General features: G+C 63.9%; 1 protein-coding gene across 1 annotated transcript in view; it reads right to left on the reverse strand.

The window, feature by feature from the left end:
- The window catches only part of PDE2A (phosphodiesterase 2A), a gene marked incomplete at its 3' end in the record, with an annotated part of 42,591 nt that extends 24,992 nt beyond the window's left edge, over positions 1-17,599 (reverse strand). The window contains exon 1 of the mRNA XM_083820391.1: positions 17,340-17,599. Coding sequence (XP_083676517.1) covers positions 17,340-17,407 — 68 coding nt within the window. The 5' untranslated portion in view covers positions 17,408-17,599. The remainder of the gene's footprint in view (positions 1-17,339) is intronic.
- Between the last annotated feature and the right edge of the window lie 4,845 nt (positions 17,600-22,444).

A 22,444-nucleotide genomic window follows, 5' to 3' on the forward strand; every position in this document is an offset into this window, starting at 1 on the left:
GGGGACCGAGCATCCTCTCAGCCCACGGGTTCTGCTCAGCCTGGACGGATCCTGCCCGCTCAGATTCGGGTCCTGTGCCCCGTGCACGCAGCAGATGTCCCGTGGGGCCGGCAGACGGGGGCCCAATTGTCCCCGGGGAAGAGCCGGGTGCACGGCAGGGGCCGTGCCAAGCGAGGCACGCGGTCGCTCGCGCGGGACGTGGGCCTGGCACAGCTGCCCTGGGGACAGAGGGGCCATTGCTGGGGCCACACAAGGGCGCAGTGTGGGCTGGCCCCGTCCCCCCCCCGTCCGCCCCACAGCATGGGGAGCAGGGCCGCGGGACCGCAGGTGTGCGCGGGCTGCTTGCAGAGAAGCAGCGCCTTAATGCCACAGAGCGCCCGCTCGTTAATGACCCCGTGCAATTAGCAGCAGCTCGCTGGTTTACACAGCCTCGCGGAGGGAGATGTCAGACGGGGATGTGGCAGCGCCGTGCCCCTGCCCCAGTGGGCTCTGGGGAGTAAATCTAAGCGGAGCGCTTCCCGGCCGTGGTCGGCGCATTTCGGTGTGTTTTTCCCTGCTCCCAGCCCGGGCTCGATCAATCGGTCGGCCCCACGTCTTCAGGGACTCGGCGGGGCTGGAAACCCGCCAGGCATCGACAGGCAGCTCCAGCCAGAGGGTATTTAATTGCCTGGGAGGGAGCAAAGTTCGCTGGGCTAGGAAACGTTAACCCTTACGTGGCACCAAGGCGCTGCTCCCACCCGGGAGAAATCCCCTCGGGGCTCGGGACCCGTGGCCGGGCGCTTCCCTCGGATGGCGCTGGCAGCAAGGCATCGAAGCCGAGTGATTTGTGAGGGCTAAGAAGCAATGCTGAGCCCAGGGAGCAGCCCTACAACGTGTTTCACCCCACACCCAGCCCCCTTTTGCGGGTCGCATTTAGGCAAAACCTCCCTCAGGGCTGCGCCCCCGGCTGCTACTGGGCGAACTGGGGGCACTGGGTGCCACGCTGCCATGCACAAAGCCAGGGCAGGGGGAGAGTGGCTGGCACCAGCTGTGCTGGTGGGGCTGCACATCGCGGCAGATCAGCACAGCCTCATTAACTCAGCAGTGGTGCTGAGCCTCAGCACAGCCTCATTAACCCAGGGACATGCACGCAGCAGGCATCAAGGCACGGCCAGGCACAGGGACAGGGGTGGCCCCGAGGGGCAAGCGGTGCCCTCGGGGAGGCAGGAGGGGGTGCAGCAACGGTGCAAGTATCAGGACGCCCTCCTTGCATCCCTCAGGTGTGTGGCAGGGGACGATGGAGACCCCAGCCCTGCCACCCCTCCCCAGCGGCGCATCCCCTGCTCGGGGTTTTGGCACGGCCACAAATCAAAGCCGCATTCGCTGCTCGCAGAGGAAGGAGGCGATGCTCCTCTTCCTCAGCCTGTGCTGATAAATGTGCCTGGCAGCCTGGCAGCAGCCGCCCCGGCGTGCCCTGCCCTGCTTTTTGGGGTCGGGAAGGACAGGTTCGGCCTTGCCACGTGGCTGCGGGCTGCCCGCAGGGAGCGCGTGTGCAGGTGTGAGGAAGACCTGCAGCAGGGCTGGGAGGAAGAGCGGGGCAAGAACCCAGTGCCAGGGCTGTGCTGGGAGCTGCTCCTGCAGCCCCCCTCCCGGTCTGTGTGTTGTGTGTGTGTGTGTGTGTGTGCACAAGCAGGCGTGCAGAGCTGTGAGCCTGCGTGTGAGCGGGTTGTGTGTTACCTGTGGGCTTGCACGTCTGTGTGTGCGCACATCGGGGGGCATGCACGGGGGGGGGGGCCTGCGTGTGGAGTGTGTTTGCACGCATGGGGGTGTGCACGTGTGCAGGCATGGGGTGCACACGGGGACGCACGGGTGTGTGGCTGCACGGGGGGGTGCACGGATGGTGCTGTGCGTGTGGGGGGTGCACATGGATGCGTTAGCAGAGCTGTCCGTGCGTGCAGAGCGTGCATGCACAGGGGCGTGGGTGGGTGTGGTTTGCACGTGGGGGGTGTGTACATGCACAGGGGGTGGGCGTGCGCGCTTGGGGGGGGGCACGTGCACACTGATGTGTGGGGGTGGGCGTGCACGGGGGGGGTGGGAAATGTATGTGTGTGGGAGGGTGAGGGGGTGAATATTTGTGTGCACTGGGTCTGTATCTGTGCGCGCACCCTGTGCAGCCTTGTATTTGCCCCCCATGCACCCCTGCACCTCTCGCAGCCCTGTGCCTGCACCCGTGCCGCCCCGTGGCAGCTCAGCACCGCGCTGAGCCCCTGCGTCTGCCCGCACCGGGCTCCTTCATCACCAGCAGGGTCTGGGGGCAGCTGCCTTACCCCGAGCAATGAGACGGGACCCCGGGTTCACCCCATCCCTACCCCACCGGGCACAAACCCAGCGCCAGGAGGGGACTTCCCGGTGCCCTGCCCCATGGCAGAGCTGGCGGCAGGAGCTGCCGTGCCCCCAAAACGCTGGTGGCACGTCCAGGGGGCGCAGGCACGGGCTTGTTGTCCCCGTTGCTGCCGTTACTGCTATCTCCGTGCTCTTAGCTGGAAAAGGAAGGGCCCGGCGATGAATAAGTGATGAAGCTCTGCCAGGATCTCTATGGAGACCACTGGGAGCCGGCGGCGCGGGCAGCGGGGGGACGCTGCAGCCCCCCCAGCCCCAAAGCGCCGTGGTGCTTGGCGTGTTTCCCCCCCCGCGCACGGCACCTGCAAGCCAGGGGCTGTTGGAGGGGGCTTGGCTGGGAGCTGGGCCCTTGCTGTGTCCCGAGGGGCCCTTGGGGAAGGTCTGGGTGCAGCAGGGTGTGTTTGCTGCACCGAGGGCTCAGCAGCGAGCACCCAGCAGTGGCGCTGAGCCCCGGGGCCCCGTGGGTGCCAGCCAGCCCCGGCCATGGCTGCTGCCAGCTTCCTGAGCCTGCTCTGCAAAGGGTTTTGCACCCCGAGGCTCGGCCCTGCTGTCACACGCAGCCCACGTTGTGTCCTGCACGCAGGGACTGGGGCACGCGCCTGCTGCAGGCTCGGAGGGACGAGGGACAGGTGACATCCGCAGGGACAGCGAGGGACAGATCGTGCCCAGAGGGACAGCATGCATCTGGAGGAACGTGCGTCTGGGGAGGGACACGCTGGGGGACAGCAGGCATCCCGAGGGACAGGGGGTGCCTGGAGGGACAACGTGTGTCCTAGTGGGCGTTGCACATCTGGGGACAGCGGGTGCCTTAAGGTGCAGCATGTCCCAAGGGACGGGACGCGTCCAGTGGGACAGCGCATGTCTGAAGGGACAGCGCGTGTCTCGGGGGAGAGCTGGACGTGTCCAGAGGGACAGCATGTGTTTTGGGGACAGCGTGTGCCTGCAGAGAGCGCGGATCGGGAGAGACAGCGTGTGCCTCAAGGGACAGCACGTGTCCGGGGGACAGCAGGCGCTCGGGGAACGGCACGTGCCTGGGAGACTGCGTGTGTCCGGAGGGACAGCGTGTGTCCAGGGGACAGCGTGTGTCCAGGGGACAGTGTGCATGCAGGGACAGTGTGCATGCAGGGGACAGCGTGCATGTAGGGACAGTGTGCGTCCAGCATTCATCCAGGGACAGCGTGCATCCAGGGGACAGCCTGCACCCAAGGGGACAGCTTGTGCCTGGGGGACAGCATGTGCCTGGAGGACAGCTTGCGTCCAGAGGGCCAGCCCTGTCCCTGCCACTTCCCTCCAGAGCTCCCACTGTGACAGCAAGGCGGGTGACAAGCCCCCGGCACCCCCCCTGTGGACGCGGCGATGGCACTGGCTCTGCCGCACCACCCTGTCCTCGCCGCTCAGCGCACCCGAGCCCCCACGCAGGGACACGGCATGTCCCCACGCTGTCACGCCGTGGACGTGCAGACCCTGGTGCTTCTGGACATCTCCAGCCCAGCCTCGGCCATGGCTTGGCCTCACCTCCACGGCCACAGCCCCGCTTTTGGGACATCCCCACCCCTCGGGGGCTGCAGGGACGGGGGGCACCGGCGGGCAGCCTCGCAGCTCCGCAGGCTTAGTACCATTTTGCCTTATCGGGGACTTTCCCCCCCCCCCCCCCCTTTTATCACTGTAAATTTCTCTTCTGCTACATTACAGGCGAAGAACAAATGAAGCACCCGAGCCGGGCGGGCAGTGCTCGTCCAGAGGTACTTACGCAAATCGTTAGCGCGTTAATGACTGCGCCAGCAGCCGCTGCAGGTGGCCGGGCAGCAATAAGGAAGACCCCGGGCGCGCGGAGGACGTTCATTTAGTGCCGGATTAAATAAAAGAGTAATAGGCAACATCCGCGGGCAGCGGGATGAGTTGTGCCTCGCTCACCTCCGTGCTGGCCGGGCTGCGGCTGCAAGAGGGCATTTCTGCCACCCAGCACCATCCAGCCCCTCGCGGGGCCGGGGGTGGCCCCCAAGTGACAGCGGAGCTGAGGTCTCGCTGCTGGCACCAGGTGAGCTCACACGCACGGCCGTGGGACTTGGGGGGGGCTCAAGGCAGACCTGATCTGCAAATCCCCTGAGTATGGGGTGCCCCGAGCATGACCTGGGGGTGCTTGAAGCTCCAAACTGGGGGTGCTCTGAGCCTGACCCAGGGATGTTCTGAGCCTGATCTCTGATCCGAGCCTGACCTGGGGGAGCTCCAAGCCTGCACTGGAGGTGCTCCAAGACTGACCCAGGGATGTTCTGAGTCCGATCTGGGGAGCTCCAAGCCCCAACCTGGGGGAGCTCTGAGCCCGACCCGGTGATGCTCTGAGCCCAACCTGGGTTTGCCCCGCACCCCTTGCAGCCCCCCCCAGCCCCCGTGTCCTGCAGCAGCTCACCAGCTGCCAGCATGCACACACCAGATTTGGCTGCCGTGCCCTCTTCCAAAAGGCCCCCAGTTCCACCTGTAGACCCAAGGAGGGGCACCTCAAAAAAAGGGGCACAAGAGGGCCCCAGCTCTTTGGGACACCTTCCAGGGTGAAATCGTCTCCTCCTCCTCCTCGGCACAGCAGGGCACAAGGATGCTGCGCACAGGCCGAGGGGCAGCAAAGGGGTGGTGGCAGCTCTCAGGGCCCCCCCCATCCATGGGTGACCCCCGGCTCTGTCTCCTGCCCTGGTGTCCCCAGGGATCTCCGTTAAGGGACGCGCTCTGCTGGCTTCCCGTGTCCCCAGCTGGGCACCTGCTGCCACCCTCCCGCCTGGCAGGAGCTGAGCTGGCAGCTCCGCACCTGCCTGCTCCAATTCCCCTCGTTATCTCTCCTTCGTTAACGACGCCTTCACTCGCCAATTTAACCTGGATTAAAACTGGATCGCTCTCTCGCTCTTCTTTTTTTCTCCTCCAATTAACTTGTTCGTCGCTTCCATTTCCAAATTAATTCGTCAGGCTCTCCGGGCAGGGAGCGGCGTGCTGGGGCTCGGCGAGGGGCTCGTGTTCAACAGGCCCCAGGGGAACGGCTGGGGGGGCACAAAGCAGGGTCCCCCGGCCCCATCACGGCCACCACGGGGCAAAACCCCTGGGGGGGGCAGCGACAGCCCCGGCCCTGGCGAGGGGCGAGGGGAGGGGGCAGCCTGCGCCCCCCGGCACCCCCGCGGGGTTACCGCAGGGTACAGGGCGTTCGAGCTAAAAATATGCGGTGACTTTTCTGTATTTGCTCTAATGAGTCATTCTTTTTAAGTAATTTATTGCTTGTTACATAATCACTTTCATTTCCAGCTCGAGAAAAATGGAATTTTTTTTTTCTTCCCCTTTTTTTTTTTCTTTTATTATTTTATTTCGACGAAAAGGGCATTTAGCAAAGCCTGCAGTCGCGCGGTAATTAGCTGCTTTCCCAGCCCTTCGCCAGATGATGCTGGGGCTCATTTCCTTTCGGCTCAGTCCCGAGGCACAAGGAGACGAGGTGCTCGGGACGAGGTGGCCGCGACGCTGCCCAGTGGTGGGACAGGGGCTGCCCGCGGGGGGACAGGGGTCACAGATGTCCCAGCATCGTGTGTATATGGGCTGGATTCCCACTGCCATCTGCTCGTGCATCCTTTTTGGGATCCCCAGGGTGATGAAGGAGCAAACCCAGTGCCGTGTCCCAGAAAACCCAGCGCTATGTTCCAGTAAAACCAGTACAGTGCCCTAGGAAACCCAGTGCCATGGCCCAGTACACCCAGTGCTGTGTCCCATCCAGCCCAGTGTCATGTCCCAACAAACCCAGTGCCATGCCCCATCCAGCCCGGTTCTATGTCCCAGTAAAACCAATGCCATGTCCCAGCAAGACTGGTACCGCATCCCAGCAAAACCAGTGCTGTGGCCCAGTACATCCAATGCCATGCCCTAGTGCCACATCCCAGCAAACCCAGTGCCATGTCCCAGCAAACCCAGTGCCACAGTGTCCCAGCAAACCCAGTGCCATGTCCCAGCAAACCCAGTGCCACAGTGTCCCAGCAAACCCAGTGCCATGTCCCAGCAAACCCAGTACAGTGTCCCAGCAAACCCAGTGCCATATCTCAGCAAACACAATGCCATATCCCAGCAAACCCAGGGGGTGTCCGGGCACCAGCCCCCCGCCCCCAGCTGCTCTCCATGCCAGCCTCCCCCCCCCAGCCTGGTGGGACCGGGGGTGGCCCCGCTCCCCTCTGCTCTGCTCTCAGAGCTGCAGGCGAGGAATTACTCCGCCAAATGTTTTATTTGTGCAGAAACGCAATTATGCTAATTAAAGCACATCTGTAATTACAGCACTTAGCGGCCCACAAGTACACAAGCTCCCAGCGATCTGGAAACACGGAGGGCTGCACGTGTCCCCTGCAAGGCGAAGCCTCGTCCCCCCGCCACCGAGGTCCCCGGCGGGGCAGGCTGTCGGCGAGGGGTGGCTCCGGTGACAGCGGTGACCTCAGCGCTGGGTGGCCCGTGGCAGGGCGCAGGAGCGAGCTGGGGTCGCTGGAGAGGATGCTTGGGGTGAGTGGTGAGAGGGGGGGAGTGGTCCTGATGGGTGCATCTCTGCACAGCATGTCCTGTGTCCCATGTCCCCTGTCCCCATGTCCCATGTTCCAAGTCCCCAGCAGCTGCATTCCCTCCTGCGGTGGGTGCGAGAGGTCCCTGGAGCAGGGGAGGGGGCAGCGGGGTGGAGAAAGCCCCCCTGGGTATGACTGAGTCGTGGGGGGACAGGCTTGGGGTCCCGGCTTGGTGGGCAGGGGTGGCTTGGGAGCATATCTGGCAGGGAAAAATGTGATGAAAGGGATAAGTGGGACCCGAACGGACACGACAGCCTTAGCGCTGCCGCGCCGGCCAGACAGCCCCGGCAGCTGACAACTCGTTTCTAGACAAAGGCAGCACGGGAGATGTAATCTGCCCCAGCCTCGATAAAGCCCTGTCTGACGGGAGGACAGGAGCGAAGCCACGGGGGCACGGGGAGCGCAGACCCCGTGGGCAGAAAGGGTTTGGGTGGCACAGAGCAAACCTTCAGTGCTGACCCCTGGCGCTCCGTGGCTCATCCTGCCCGGCCCCAAGCAGCGACAGAAAATCGCCTGTTTACTGTAGGCAGCAAGCCCCAAACTGAAGGATTTCACCATGGAAACGCAGGGCATGGAGTGGGCGTTAGGGGCTGCAGGGACGTCGGGTGCCCTGTGCCGTGCCCTGCGCCCCGGGATCGAGCGGCCCCACGCGCAGGACGAGCGGAGCCACCACGTAGCTCGGGTGGCTCGTTTGGATCGACGTTTGCTGTGGGTAATTGCAGCATGAATATTAATGGGCAGGTGCCGCAGGATGCCGCGGGGCCGCAGCAGCTGGCAGGAGCGTGGGAGGGGAGGGGAAAGGTGGCACCCCGGGCTTCCCGGTGCGCTCTGTTTGCTCAGCAAACGCCTCGAGCCCCGAGTGCCGCCGCTCCGGCTGGGTGCACTGAGCGGTGTTTGCATGGCAGGCGCACTTCCTCGGTGCTGTCCCGGCAGCGCCGCACGCCCACGGAGCAGCTGGGGAGCGGGCACGCATCCGGCACTCCAAGGAGCCCCAGGAATGTGGCCTGACCGCATCCTGAAGCCGCCAAATTCTCAGCGCGCCGCACCTTGGAGATGCCAGGTCCTGGCTGACGGGGGAAGCCCTGAGGTCCCACGGGCCGTCCCCAAGGGGGGATGGTGGAAATGCAGAGCTTCGCCCACCAGGACCAGAGCAGGGAGCAGCAGGAAGGGGCACCAGCACCCCGAGGGTTTGAGCACAGCGCCGGGGCGCTGACACCGAGATCCTCGGCAGCAGGCAGGAGGCGCGGCGGGGCGGAGAGGAAACGCACGGTTACCCCTGGCTCTCCTGGGAGTTGTCCTTGAATAAATGCAGCGTTACAGACTTTGCCAACTCATCATTCAATTAGGAGGTTTAGTTGATAACCGGGAGAAAAAGAGCCGGAGGTGGCGCTTCCTTCTGCCTCCTCTCCCTCCCCAGTGCCACTCTGGCCCTGCGTTTTTGCTTCCCCTGCAGCGGGTCTGAGCCCCCAGTTTTTCCATTCCAATTCCAATTCCCATTCCAATTCCATTCCCATTCCCCCAGTCTTTCCATCCCAATTCCAGCAGGATCCCGGTGCTTTTTGGGGAGGAGCAGGAGCTCCACGTCCTGCCTCTGCCCCCTGCCCATCCCGCTCCCACCTCCCCTGGTGCCCAAATCCTCCCGGCAGCTCCACGCCACGACTTCAGCTGAAGCCTCCACGTGCTCCTACGATGCGCACCGGGCTGGCTTCCCCTCCGAAATTTGCCCCATCCCAACGACAACGAAATGAATGCACCAGACCCCGGAGGAGGAAACGCACGGTGCAAATACAAAATATTCCTGTTAGCCAGAGCCAGCCGGGTATCTGGAACGTCAGGAATGGGAAGGGGAAGGACACGGCTAAAAGTCTCTCATGCCTCTGAGGCTTGTTAAAACGAGAGCTGCTTCAGCTGACACCCATTTGCTTAAAAGCAGCATCTCGCTGAGCTGAGCCCAGGGTTTTTAACTTGCAACGTCGCAGCTTTTCCTGGGAGGGGGCCGCGGGGGCCAGGGCCGGTGCCACCTCCCGGCAGCAGCCGTGGCTCGGCCAGGAGCAGGGACAAGAGTAATGGGGCTCGGACAGGCACTGGTGGCAAAAACCAGCAGGGAAGGGGCTGACGTGTGCACACAGGTGTGTTTGTGTGCGTGTGCACTTGTGCACGTGTGCGTGCAACCTCCATCTCCCCAGAGCCCTGCTGCAAGCACCGCATCCAGCCCTCTTTGTGCCACCATCACCGAGCTCCTCCGGGCTTGCTGCCACCCTCACCGGGTGGGCAGGGGGCACCAAGCCCCCCCACCAAGCCCTACCATCCATCCTGCAGGATGAGGCCGCCCAGCAGACCCGGAGCAGGGGGTGCTGAGCCCCTGCCGTGAGCACCGCAGCCGCAACGCCCGGAGGGCGAGAGCAGAGCTTGTCCTTAATACGTGGCGCGGCGGCTGCCGTCTGCGCGAGCCTGCGGTGCGACGAGCAGACATCTCCCTGCATCGCTGTCTGCTGAGGGCAGGCTCCGGGGGGGTGACAGGGGCAGCGGCAGGGTGCTGGCGGCAGCTGGCCCCAGCCCCATGGCCGGCCCTACAGCAGATGGGGCTGTGCAGCAGAGGTGTGAAGGTCGGGGGGCAGCTTGGCCGTGGCGAGGAGATGCTGTGAACCCTCACGGACGTGCCCAAAGCCCCCACAGAGCCCCCGGCACCAGCTCTTTGGCCACAAACCCCACTCAGCGCCAAGCAGCCAACCGCTGCTGTCATTAAGATAAGCACTGGGGCTGGTCCGGCGGTTAAAGATGGGTCTCATTAAGCGATGGGTCACGTTAAATAAATCAGCGGCTTCGCCCCATGGTGTGCTGCTGGCTCCCTGCTCCCAGCCCGGGTGCCACTGACCAGGGGGTGCGGGGCAGGATCCAACCCATCCGAGGCAGGACCACGTCTCCTGCCCCTGCCGAGCACCAGCAGACCTCAAAGCGCGGGAGGGATCGGAGGGAGGTGCCCCCTGCCCACGCTGTGTGGCCAGCACCCGCCGCTGCTCCCCGCGCGCTGAGCTCCGGCTCCAGCACCCCGCTCCCCAGCTCTGATGCACAGCAACGCATGAGCAAGGCTGACTTTGCACTTATTTCGGAGCTGCAGGCTTGCCAGCCCACGGACCTGCTGTCACAGCGCCATGCCAGCTCGGCGGGGAAGGGTCCCCAGCAGCGCCGCAAGCCCCACGGGGCTGCCAGGACCCCACCTCCGCACAGCCCCTCCGTGCTCGCCCCAGCCTCCCACGCCATCCACGGGGGCAGAGACCCCCCCTTCTCCTCCCCACAGCCCCACGTTTGGAGGGGCTGGCTCAGCCCCCGAGCCGTGGGGCAGGTGGGGAGCCCCCCGTTTGTCTGGGTGCAGCGAGCAGGGCTCAGCCCCCGCGCCCTCACCCCCCAGCACCTGCAGGGGGGAGCGCTCGGGGTGGCTGCGGCTGCCTCTGCGCAGCAGCCTCCATTTGGCCAGAGGAAACCAGCACCCAAAGGGGCCTTGTGTTTATTTCGGGGGATGCTCGACCTGCAGCAGCCAGCTGGTAAAAAAAAAAATCCCTGCGATTCAAACGTTGCAGTGCTCTGCTATGGGAACTCAAGCCTCCAACAAAGCAGAGCGCTGGAGGTAACCGGGGGAAATAAAAGAGCGAGAATTGAATTACGAAAGGTCACGCTGCTCCTCCACGGCAAGCCCTCCCCACCCGAACGGGGCACCTCCAGCCCTGGGAGCCAGGCCCTGCCTCTGCCTGCCTTCACTGCCTTCCCTCCCCTCTCCAGACACCGCGGGGACGTGGCCCAGCGAGGCGCTCGCCCTCCTCACCGGGCTCAAACAGCCCCTGAAATTTCGGGTGCTTCCTCCGCCCGCGTTTTGCTGGCTCTGCGTCAGTCCCGAGCAGGACGCGGCCCTGATGTCCCTCCCGACCAGAAACCCGAGGTGCCCCCAAAGGATGTCTCAAGCCCTGGGGTGCCCGAGCTCCGCAGGAGCACCAAGCACCTCCATCACCCGGCCGGACCCAGCCCAGCCAGAGTGCACCCAGCTCGTGGGCAGAGATTTCGTGCCCGGGGCTGCTGATAACAAAACCATCAGGGCAAGTGTTGTCACTCGGCTCGAGCTGGGAGATTAAAGATTTCGCTGGTGCCAACACCTCTGCCCATCGCCTTGCTCGGCAGCGATTTCTTGTTTAAAGGCTGCCCAAATTCTGCCTCCTTGTTGCACGTGGGAAGGATGCTGCCTTCAGCACTTATCCCGCTCCAAACAGGAGCGCAGCGGGCTGAGCGAGCGCGGAGCTCCAGCACATCGCCGTGCAGAGAGGAGAGCTCAGACCCCGGCTCATTTTATTAATTCTGGGGGAAAGCAGGAACCCGTGGCATCCCCGCCTGCTCCCCACCCACAGCACCCACCCCGTGGTCCCTCCTGCTTGGGGCTCCTGCTTTGGATCAGCAAAACCCAGCTCTTGGAGCCGTCTCCAAACACCCGCTGGCTCCACCAGCGTGACATCCTCACCAGGCTGATAAATCCGAGCGCTCGCCAGGGCTTCGTGCGCTCAGAGCCAGCCTCGGGCTCACCCGGCTGGGCAGCATCCAAGCCGGGAAGGGCTCAGGTCCCAGGGAGCAGCTCCCTGAGAGGCTGTAGGACACAGCACCTCGTCCCCATCTGTGCGACGGGGTGAGCTGCGGGGAGCTCTGCCTGCGAGGAGGGGTTTGCGCGGAGCTTTTCCATGCGGAGAAATGGGCACGGGTTGGGGCCCGCTGGCCCTGGCTCTGCAGGAGGCGGAGGAGCAGCAGCATCGCCACCCTGCTCGGGGTGCAGCAACCCCAAAAACGCACTTCCCTGCCCCATCTCTGAATTTTGCTGTCCGTAACACCGGGACAGCGAGGTGCTTGGGGAGCTGCTCATGCAGACAGGAGGTTTTTGGGCCAGGTTGTCACCACCTCGGAGCAGCAGCTTCCCTCCTGCTGCACGGCCACGGGCACGCTGGGCCAGGGCGAGAGGGAGCACGGGCGACTTTGCCCTGCGACAGCTCAAGGGAAGGGGGGGGAAAAAGCCCTGAAACAGGCTTAGCCTTTCAAATGCTCATTATAAATAGCTCCTCACTGTCTTCTGAGTCACCCAGCTGAAACGTGCAAGCTAATAACTAGCTGGGAAGGGGCTGGCTGGCTCAGGGAAGCGATCAGAAGCCAGGGGAGGCTTTCTGGCTCAGGCATCACTTCCAGGCTGCCGCCGAAGCTGCTGTTTGCTTTTTTCCTTCTCAGGTGCCATCGCCCTCCTCTGCTTCTGGCAGAAGAAGGGGTTTGGTGGCCCCAAAGCGCTCTGCAAAGCCACCCTCAGCCCCCCGAAACGCCAGTGCCAGGCCAATGGGACCCACTCCCAAACCGAAGAGCCGAACGGCAGGTAGTAACAGTTCCTGCAGGAGATGAATCCATCCAAAACCACCTCCTTTTTCTACTCCGTTTGTTCGGGAAAGCACACATTGCCAAGCGCTCGGAAGGCCTGAGCCCACCCAAAAGCGCTGCCTGCAAAGGGAAGGTTTGCAGCCTTCCCACCCGGTGGTTTTTCCCAAACTGGCCCCGGGGGGCTGCAGGAGCTGGGTGGCAGGGAGAAACCCACCCAGGAGTCCCCAGGAGCACTCAGGATCTGCAGCAGGCTGCAGGCCACTCCTTGAGGGCTCTCACACGGGTGACAGGGCTCTGGGGAGACCTCCCCACAGCCCAAGGGTGCCGCAGCGCCGCGCACCGCTCACCGAGAGCGCCTGCCAGCTGGGAACCCGTGAAGCATCGCCACCGACCCGGGGTCCAGCCCCCCCCCCCCAGCAGGATTTTACCCCCACTGCTGCGGCTGCGGGGGGAGCCGCACGCCTGCGCCCTCCCCGGCCTCCCCCTGCCCGCAGCCCTCCCGCTGCTGCCTGCTGACGGAGCGGCCGCGCGGACAAAGCATCCTCGGGCTCGCCCACCCCCTCGCCCCCCCACCCCGGAGACCAGCCCGAGCATTAAGTAGGGCAGCTCAGCCCTGGCAGGGGAGGGATGGACGGGGGCAGAAAGTCCCAGGCAGCCCCGTGCTGCCCGGCCTGCGCCGCTGGCTGCGGCCCAGCGCAGCTCTCGGCGAGCCACGTGGGAGCTGGGAAGGAGACAAAAGCGAAATCGAGTACCAGGCTGGGGAGGAGAGCGCGGAGGGCTGGGCGAAGGCAGGGGGGGTTCCCAGAAAGGGCTGCTGCGTGCAGCGCGGCCCCAGGGAGATCCAGCATCCCCCAGCCAGGAGCTGCAGGAGCTGGATTCCTGCCCCAGATCGATGCTCGTCCTCTGGCCCTGGAGCCGGCGGCGCGGCTCAGCCAGCTGTTATCTCCTCCGGGCCCACGTCTCGCAGGGGGATGCGTGGGGCACAAGGGGCTGATGCCAGCCTGCGAGGCGGAGCAGGGTCTGGCCTGGTTGCCTGCATCTGCGCCAGCAGCTGGCCGGCAGCCGGCGAGCACCGGAGGTGAATTCCCAGCACTTGAGCACCGCTGGCGGCTCCGAGGATGCTCGGGGGGAGGCTGGAGGGAGGCTGGATGCTGAGGATGCTTGGGGGGTGGTGAAGAGGAGGCTCCCAGCCGCCCCAGGAGCCCCATCCTGCTACAGGTCCATGCATCCCGTGCCAAAAGGGGACATCCCCGGGCACCCCGCTGCTCCAGCGCTCCCCGTCTCCTCTCCTTCCACACGCACAGAGCCTCCCCTTGCTTCTGCTCCGCAAAGGCCTGCAGCAGACGGGGGGGGGCTGCAATGGGGGAAAGCCCCCCCGGCCAGGCTGCCCAGAGCCTGAGGCACTGGTATTGTGTTTTCACAGCTTCCTTCCCCCTCCTGGATCTGCGTGGATCCAGCGTAACCCAGATATCTTGCTGCCAGCAAGGCATGGCCGAAGCCTGCTCCCCTGCCCTGTGGACGAGCAGCACAGTCGGATGCAAAGCCTGCATCACACTAAAATCCTCCCTGAACCTCAACGTGCGTGGGTAGCACCAAGCCTGGTGTCCCCAGGCAGAGCTCAGCAGGGCACAGTGGAGCCAGGAGGACTCTTGGGTGGATCCCAACCTCTCCCGGTCACCCTCCTGCCTCCCCGGGGCTGTGTGCTGAAGCGTCGGGGTGATGCCAACATGCCTCCTGCCCCAGCTCCGCTGCCAGGCACCCCCACGGACCGGGGCCCATCCGCTCCTGGATCCACCTCGTTCCCCTTGTGGGGCCAGATCCAGCCTTGCAGAGTGCTTCAGACCTGCAAGACAGGGGCTGGGAATAGTCACAGGCTGCCAAGGCACGGGTTTGGGGCGGTCCCCGGGGTGTTCGTCAGCCTGCCCTTGCTCTGCACAGGCGCTTGGAGAGCCCCAAAACGCCGCTCGGCCCCTTTCCACGGGGCAGCATAATGTCACCAGAGCAAGCCACGTCTCTGAGGCCCTTCTGGCCACGCTCTGGGAGCAAAGGGAGGCGTAACAGCCCCTCCTGCTGCTCCTCTGGGCACCCCCAGGATGGAGCCGCTCCCAGCCCCATGCATCAGAGATGGGGGGGGGCAGGCACATCGCGCATCGCTTGCACGAGCATCGATGGAGGCAGGCGGTCAGGATGTGACATTTACCTGGAGTAAACACGAAGGCACAAAGATGCGCAGGAAACACCTTTGTCCCCTCGCAGGTCCCCAGCACCTTTGCTCCAGCGATTCCCAAGGGCTTCCCAAGACCCACAACCACCACAGCCCCCGCCAAGCCCGGACCTTCCCTGCACCAACCCTCGGTGCCTTATCTCCTCCACCAGCACGTTTGCAGCCCGCCGAGCTTGGCAGTTTCTCCTCCAGCCCCAGCTGCTGCCAGATCCTGCCCTTGGCCTCACTCGGACGCTCCGGCACCGTGTCCAGCTGGACCTGCTCTCCGTCCCGGCACACGCAGCCGGGGCTGCCCTCCTCGTGCGTGCCTGCTCGCCTCCTGCTCACGCTGCATGCAGCGGGGACACGAGGAGCAGGGCACTGCTGACGAGGCCACTTTGCATTCTCCTCTCGGATTTAATCCCAGCTCTGGTTCCCAGCTCATCCCTCCCGGAGCAGGGCTATCCGCAATGCTTCCCGCGGGCCCCCCCCCACGCTGCGCCCTGCTTTAACATGCAGATGGGATCCTGGTGGAAGAGGGGAGAGGGCGGTTTGCAACCGTGCAGAGGGTTCGGATCCTGCTCTCCACGGCTGGCCGTGCTTGCGAGGCGTGCTGACAGCACCCGCTCCGGGCACCCTCGCATCCAGCACGCGCCGCTAACCGGGTCAGGAGCCGCCCGCCCAGGAGCACGCTTCCCGCCGGGGGAAAGAAAAGAGGAAATGGGTTAAAACGTGACCTGGATAACACAAAATGGCACTTGACTGGCTGCCACCTGCAAAATAAATCGGAACTTATTGACGGGGCTGCACCGTGCACGTGGGGACGAGAGAATCACAGACTTGTAGGGGTTGGAAGGGACCTCAAGAGATCATCGGGTCCATCCTCCCTGCCAAAGCAGGTTCCCTGGAGCAGGTTGCCGGAGAACAGCACTTGGGAAGCTTTTCCACCTCTGCACAGCCCCCAGGGTGTGCAGGAACATGGTCAGACATCTTCTAGGCAGAAGGTGAGGCTACACCCTGGATAAAGGGGGAAGTTTCTCGGGTCACCCCGGCGGCTCCGCAGGCCCGGCCAGTCCGGCTGCACGCAGTTTCGGCAGCATCCACCTGCCTTAAAGGTCATTAAGCAGCAGCTGCAAGTCACAAGAGGAGCTCCAGCCAGAGGAAACATGGGGATAGCATGGCATTTCGAGTCCTTTGTGTGTTTTGCTTAAAGGAAAGGACACGGGCACATGTCCTGATGGCGGCATAAAAGTGTCTCTGCGGGGAACAAAGCACTCGGCGCCAGAAAGCTAGCCAGGAGGGTCGGGGGAAGGAGGCTGCTAGGGCAGGAGACGGGGCCAGCACCCACGGAAGCTCTTTGTGCCCTGGTGTAAGGCAAGGTGGGTCTAAGCCCCACCATGTGTGGGGCTGTAGGTAGAGGAGATGCTGTAGGGTATTTTCTACTAGAGAGGGGCAAACTTATCTGAAGGTCACCTCCCTGAAGGTGTGAAATCTGTGGGGTGCAGGGAGGGAAAAGCTCTGTGCTGAAGCAGGAGAAGCCTTCCCCTGCGCCCCAGTGCTCTGGCATTAGGGGATCTGTGAACACACCCAAGGGGAGCTCAGGGTGCTCCCAGGCTCATCCCCACGCAGCTCGGAGGCTGCTCCCAGGCTGCGCTGCCAAGCCAGGCGGCTCGGCCGCTGTCTGAGCACGTGGAGCTGGCACTGCCAGACAAAGGAATGCAAGCACCGAGCCGCCTTCCTCCTCTCCCCCTCTGCCTGCATCCCTTCCCCGCCGGCTCAGCCCACCCCTCTGGCAGGGTGGGATCCGAAGGGCTGTGCAGCAGCTGCCCCAGGGGTAAGGGACGGGGAGCACCCAAGATATCCAGGCACTCGGAGGCAGAGCACCCACGTACTGCAAACCGCCTCTGCACAGCCTGCTAGCCAGCAGCTGTGGAGCCTCGTGAGCGCTGCACACACGCACGCAGCGCCGGGGGTCTCTGCCATCCCCCAGCAGAGCCCCGGGTGCTGGGAATTCAGGCACCGCATGCTTCCCGTTAGCCAGCTCAGCCCCGCTTCCCACGTGGGCTCTCCAGAGCATCACCCTTCACCGCTTCCAGGGAGCACTGTCATCCCTGAGCAAGGTCACCCCACGCTCGTGCGCAGAGCCCCTGCTGCCTGTGCCAGTGGAGCAGGAGCCCCGCTGAGCCTCGGAGCCCCTTCCCCACCCCGCTGCACGCAGGCAGGTGCAGCAACACCCGGACCCCCGGACCTGTTGCCTGGGTGGGTGTGCAGGGGTGGCTGCCCTGCCCTGCGTGAAACTGTGGGAACCACTATTCGGAGGCCTGACCCACACTTCACCAAGGCATCCGGTGCCTGGCCGTGCCCCCCCTAGGGCCACCGCAGGGCCCACAGCCTTCCACCCCCATATGAAAACGTGGTGGGGTGAGCGTGGCTCACGAAACGCAGGGATGCTGAGCACGGCGGCCCTCCGGCACGCAGCCCTTCAGTCTCCACCACCAGTGACCTGCCCTGGGCGATCACCAGCGGGGCAACAGGGGGGTCAGGGCCCCGCCGTGCCCCCTCCCCTCCATCTGTCATGCAGCAGGAACTTTTTTCCTGCCTCCCCTCTCCCCACGCATCCCCCGCTCCCTCGCCCCGCAGCCCCCTGGAGGACCCCTCCCGGAGCATCCCCCCTTCCCGGAGCATCCCCCCCTTCCCGGAGCATCCCCCCCTTCCCGGAGCATCCCCCCCCTTCCCGGAGCATCCCCCCCTTCCCGGCTCGGTGCCCCCATCCCCGGTGGCGACGGGAGGGGACTCACAGGTCAGACGCGGCCGCCTGGTACGGCTGGCTCCGGCAGAGGATGGAGTGTCCGCAGCCCTGCCCCATGGCTCCGCATGCTTCGGCAGCCCTGCCAGGCGGGCGGCGGGGGCTCGGCGGGGGCTGCCGGCGGCTGCGAGCAGCGAGAAGCCTCCGCTGCGCCCTGCTCGGCGCTGGCTGGGAGCGGAGCCGCTCGGCGAGGCTGCCTCCAGCCCGCTGCTGTCACCGAGCCCGATGCAGCGCGCCGAGGCGTGCGGGGGGGGGGGGGGGGGAAAAGGGGGGGGGCGAGAAAAAGGGAGAGGGGGGGGAGAAAGGGGGGGGGGGGGCGCTGATTGACGGCTCCGCTGCGGCTCCGCGGGGCTGGGCGGGGGCCGAGGCGCTCCGGCGGAGGGCCCGATGGGCTCCGCACCTGCCCCCCGCGCCCGGCCGCCGCACGCCGCGCCCGGCCGCGCCCGCAGCGCCGCGCCGCTCCCTGCGGCCGCCGCCTTTGTCTGGTGGGGAGCGCGGAGACCCTGCCCGCTCCCCCGCCGCGCCGTCATCCCCCGATTCCCCTGGGGGAATGGGGCAGCTCTGGGCAGCGCCAGAGCCATCGGCAGGGTCCTGGCCTGGGGGTGCTGGCCGCAGAGAGCAGCTCTGGGCAGTGCCGGTCCTGCGGGCAGGTTTGTGGGCCGGGGATGTTGGGCAGTGGCAAGAGACATCACCGGTCCCACAGGCAGGTTCCTGCTCCAGCAGCACCAGGGCAATGCTGGGATGTACTGGTCCCGCAGGCGCGTCCCTGTCCAGACCATCCGGGCTGCAGGATGCTGAGTGCTGCGTTGGCAGGGCTCTGCGGTGCTCAGCCAGGGAAGCTGGACCTGGAGCCAGGAGAGGATGGAGCCTGGAGCCCTCGGCCACCCCAGCTGGGTGGGTCCCCAGCCTGGACCTGCCCTGGGCCCTGGCCCACTCCCAGGCTGGGTTGCAGTAGCAGAGCCAGAGCTTCCCAGGTGCCTGCAGCACTTCTCCGTACCCGTGCCATCACCTCCGGAATTAGCACAGCTCCCCTCCAGGAGCCTTGCTGAGCCCACAGCCCCAGCCGCCACCAGAGCCTGTCTTGGCTGGGCTGGAGGTGCCGCCGTGTTGTCCCTCAGGACATCAAGCAGGGCTGTCCCCCACAGCCACACCGGGGTCTCCTGCCCTGGTCCTTGCTGTGCTGGGGGGCTGTCGGGGTGTGTGGTCACCCAGGGCAGGAGGTGCCAGAGGTGGGAAGGGCACAGGTAGCTGCAGCGTTCTCCAGTCAGGGCTGACCTGCAGCAGCACCCGGTGCTGTGCTCCAAGGAGGGACCCCAGGGAAGGGCATCCTACACTGAATCGGGGCCAGAGCAGGCTCTGCCTGCTGCAAAACCCCACAGCTCCTGGCTCCGGGGAGGGCTTGAGGGAGCAAGTGCAGCCTGGACTTTAACATTTATTTAAACATTTCGGCTCCTTCCAATGCAAGCACTAGAGACAGCAGGTGAAGCCAACAGGAGCCAGGTCCCTGACAAAGAGCAGGAGGAGAGCATCAGGAGAGGAGCAGAGCTTCTTGCCTCAGGATGTGGTGGATGCTAAAAGTTCACATGGCTTAAGGGCAGCATTTTGGAGCACACGATGATACAGCAACCATCAGTACCTCGGGTGACCGAGCCCTGGCACAGGCTGCCCAGAGAGGGGCTGGGGGCTCCTCCGTGGGGTCTCCAGCAGCCGCCGGGACGTGGGGCTGGGCGAGTGGCTCCGCGGGGCCCTGCTGGAGCAGGAGTTGGACCAGAGGGTCCTGGAGGTCCCTGCCAACATCAGCCACTCAGTAATCCCATGATTCTGTGATCCCTGAGCACCAAATGGCCAGGAGAGTGCTTGGGAAAGTTTCAGATATCCTTGCCCTGCTCTTACACCTCCCTCCCTATGGCACCTGCTCTTGGCCACCAGCAAAGAGAAGCAATGGGCTTCACGTGTGGCCCAGAACAACCAGCTTCGTGCCACCCAGGCGAACCCAGGAGCATCCCCCAGCTCTGCAGGCTCAGCAGCATCCCTGCGGGTATGGGCACTCCCTCCCTGTGCTGAGTGCTGTGCATACGGTGCTGCCCCACAGCCCTGACCCTGGGGGCTCAGCTTCATCTAAGGCATTTTTTCACAAAGGACCTGCTCCTGCTGCTCGTCACCAGCCCTGTGGATCTCTGTTCCTCCAGGGTCTCTTCCTGCGAGGAGCGGGGAGGAGTGTGCTGTAAAATACAAGCTTCCGTGAAAACGCTGACAGTTCCAGGCTCCACCATGAACTGCTCAGCTGGGACTAGGAACAGCAATAGATATTAAGAGATTAGCACTCAAATCACTTCAGTTCCTGTCAAATTCACAAGGATTAATACCCCCGTGGTCTAGAGAAGCAAGCAGTGTACTGTATAAATTAGACAAGATTCACTGCCTGCATCGTCCGGAGGGGGAAACTGAGGTCCAGACCCATGATGACTTGCCCAGATTTTATCCCAGGAGCAGAGCCAGTGTTGATGTGGCATTATTTTAAGGACCATCCCTGCGCTTTAACCTCATCCTTATCTCCTTCCATTCCAAGCCATGGGTTCAACAACCAGCCCCAGGTTTTCATTCTCGGCCTGAACTCACAGAGGTTTTGGGAGCACATCCCACGCTCCTTTAGGGGGGCCCTGCTGTGAGCCCCAGGGGCTGGGAACCATCACCACTTTCCCATCTTCTCCCCGCGCTGTGGCTGGTGCCTGCTCAAGGTGGGACAAAGCCAGGGCGCAAGCAGCGGGGTGCACCCAGGGCCGTACCTGCCCGGCTGGATTCCCCAGCTGTGACTCAGTGCTGGGGCATCCTCTGGCTGCTGCCTGAGCCCTGGCAGTTCTGGCACCACGGCGGAAAGATCGCACGCCTGACAGCACGCTGCCGCCCGCACATGTGCTGCGGTTGCCCCAGATTCTTCGGGCAACAAATCTCCCTTCGGCGGGAGCGCGCGAGCTCCTGCCCCTCCTCGTGCTGCTGGCTCCCATGGCCGTCCTCCGACCTGCTGATTTCATTTGTCACTCCCGCTCATTTTTTTTCCGTGTTGTTGTTATTTGATTTCCTCCCACCAGCCTGGATCTTGGGGGAAAACGACTGCTCGATGGCTCTCGTTTCGGCGCAGGCCAGTTCAGCAGGCCGTCACTGCACGCTTGCACTTAGCGCTGTTATTAATGCAGCCAGGCTACAGCGCCTTTCAATTTGTCTCCATTTCGGGGCTCTGGTGGAGGTGTGGATGAGGCAGGAGGAATGGCACTGCCTTGCTTTTTGCTGTTACTTCTTGGGGACTTTCTAGAGTCAGGCTGCCCTGGAAGACGCGGCGTGCCGTGCCCGTGAGCCCTGCAGCAGTGGCAGGGATGAAGCAGCGTGGGTGCAGCGTGCGACCCCTGCACCAGCAGCCAGCAGCGTGGCGCCGAGCCTGCTGACCCCTGCGTGTCAGAGCCGGCCTTCCCACATCGCCTTGGCAAGAAGACATCCACGGGGAGTCCCCTCTTCCCCGGAACAGATGGTTCCCATGGTTGTTTATCCCCCGCCTGTCTTATTCCCAAGTGGAATAAACGCCTGGCACCAGTCCCCCCGCCAGAAGCAGCTCACAAGATGAGAGCAGCTTCGGGTGGGGAGGACGTGGAGCCTCCTGACCCAGCCGTGTGGCGGGGACCTTGGCACCAGCCCGTGCCCACCGAGGTGTGCCCAGCCTGCTCCTCGCCCCCTCAGCCCCTCCGTGCAGCCAGCGTAGTGCCGGCTGCCTCTTCTACCCAAATGTGACTCCCGGTGCTTAAAAGCTGCATTTTTCTCTGCTACATGTAGGTCTGTACTATTTTCTCCTCTAGAGAAAACTTAGCCCGGTATCCAAGCAGCTTACGATAGTCCTTCTGCAAACGGCAGCGCGAGCTCCCAGGCTCACTCGCTAGGAGACGGATCTCCTCCTCTCAGCAGCCCCTGGAGCTTCAGAAATGCTGAGAAATTTAAATAGCCTGATGAAACGCTTCCACTTCTTCTAAAATATTTTGATGCATTCCATTAGAAACGTTCTTTTTTTTTTTTTTTTCCCAGTCACTTCCAGCTAATTCCCTGCTCGCTCTCTCGTCTGGAAGCACCCAGCAGTGTAGGGGAGGGCTGGACCCATGCTCCAGCCCCAAGGACTGGGGGGATCTGGGGGGTTTATGAGCATGGGAGGGCTCCAGGCTCCCAGCCAAGGCCGGAGACATCGCGCAGACCTCAGGAGGATGTGAATGTCTGATGGATGCCACAAAAACAGGACGCTGAAGGCAGAGGATCCTGAATCACCAAGCTTTGTCACCAAATGCCCATGCCACGTTTTAAGGAGGTTTTTTTCAGCAGCTTTCTCTACCAGACTCAAGCAAAGAGGTCTTGAACTCTGCTGCTGCTCCCCACCACTGTGAAGGAGACTCGCAGTGCTCGGATCTCTCTGGTATCACCTCTGCATCCTCTGGAGCTTCTGTCCTGCCGCACACGTCCCCGCGTCCCTGCTCCTCTCAGACATTGTTGATCCAGCGCCTGCCAGCCCGCGCCTCCCAAAGCGGCTGCCTTTGGGCACAGGAGGGGCAGGCAAGGATTCCGACAATGAACTCCCTCGGCATTTGCAAGCATTCCCAGGTTCCTGCCCTCCTGGCACAAACACGAGGCCCTGCATGCGTAAGAGCCACCGTGGGTGCGTTCGCGCTGCCTCTCCCCCCGCGCACATTTTGGAGGTGCCCGTGCAGGCACCGCCACTTGCTCCCATCTGTGTGTGTCGTGGATGCATGCAACCAGCCCAGCTCCTGCCACCTCTCTCCGAGTCCTGCACCAGCAGGGATTTTTGCACGGCCACATCCCACCAACCACGAGCTGCAGGGGGTTGCTGCAGGTCTGGGGCACCAAAGGATGCGGCACCCATCACCGTGGTGCGCCCGAGGACTGCACACCCTCCTGGTGCAAATCGCTCCCTGCCTCATTGCTTCCTCTGGCATGGCAAAGGGTGACAAAGCAAAGGTGCTGCCGAGAGGTGCTGAGCACCTTCAGGTCTCCAGCCCAGTCCTGCTGAGAGCAGGGGCAGCAATGGGGCCAGCCAGGCAGCTCAGG

Source organism: Anser anser, assembly GCF_964211835.1.
Source record: "Anser anser genome assembly, chromosome: 1".
Lineage (NCBI taxonomy): Eukaryota > Metazoa > Chordata > Aves > Anseriformes > Anatidae > Anser > Anser anser.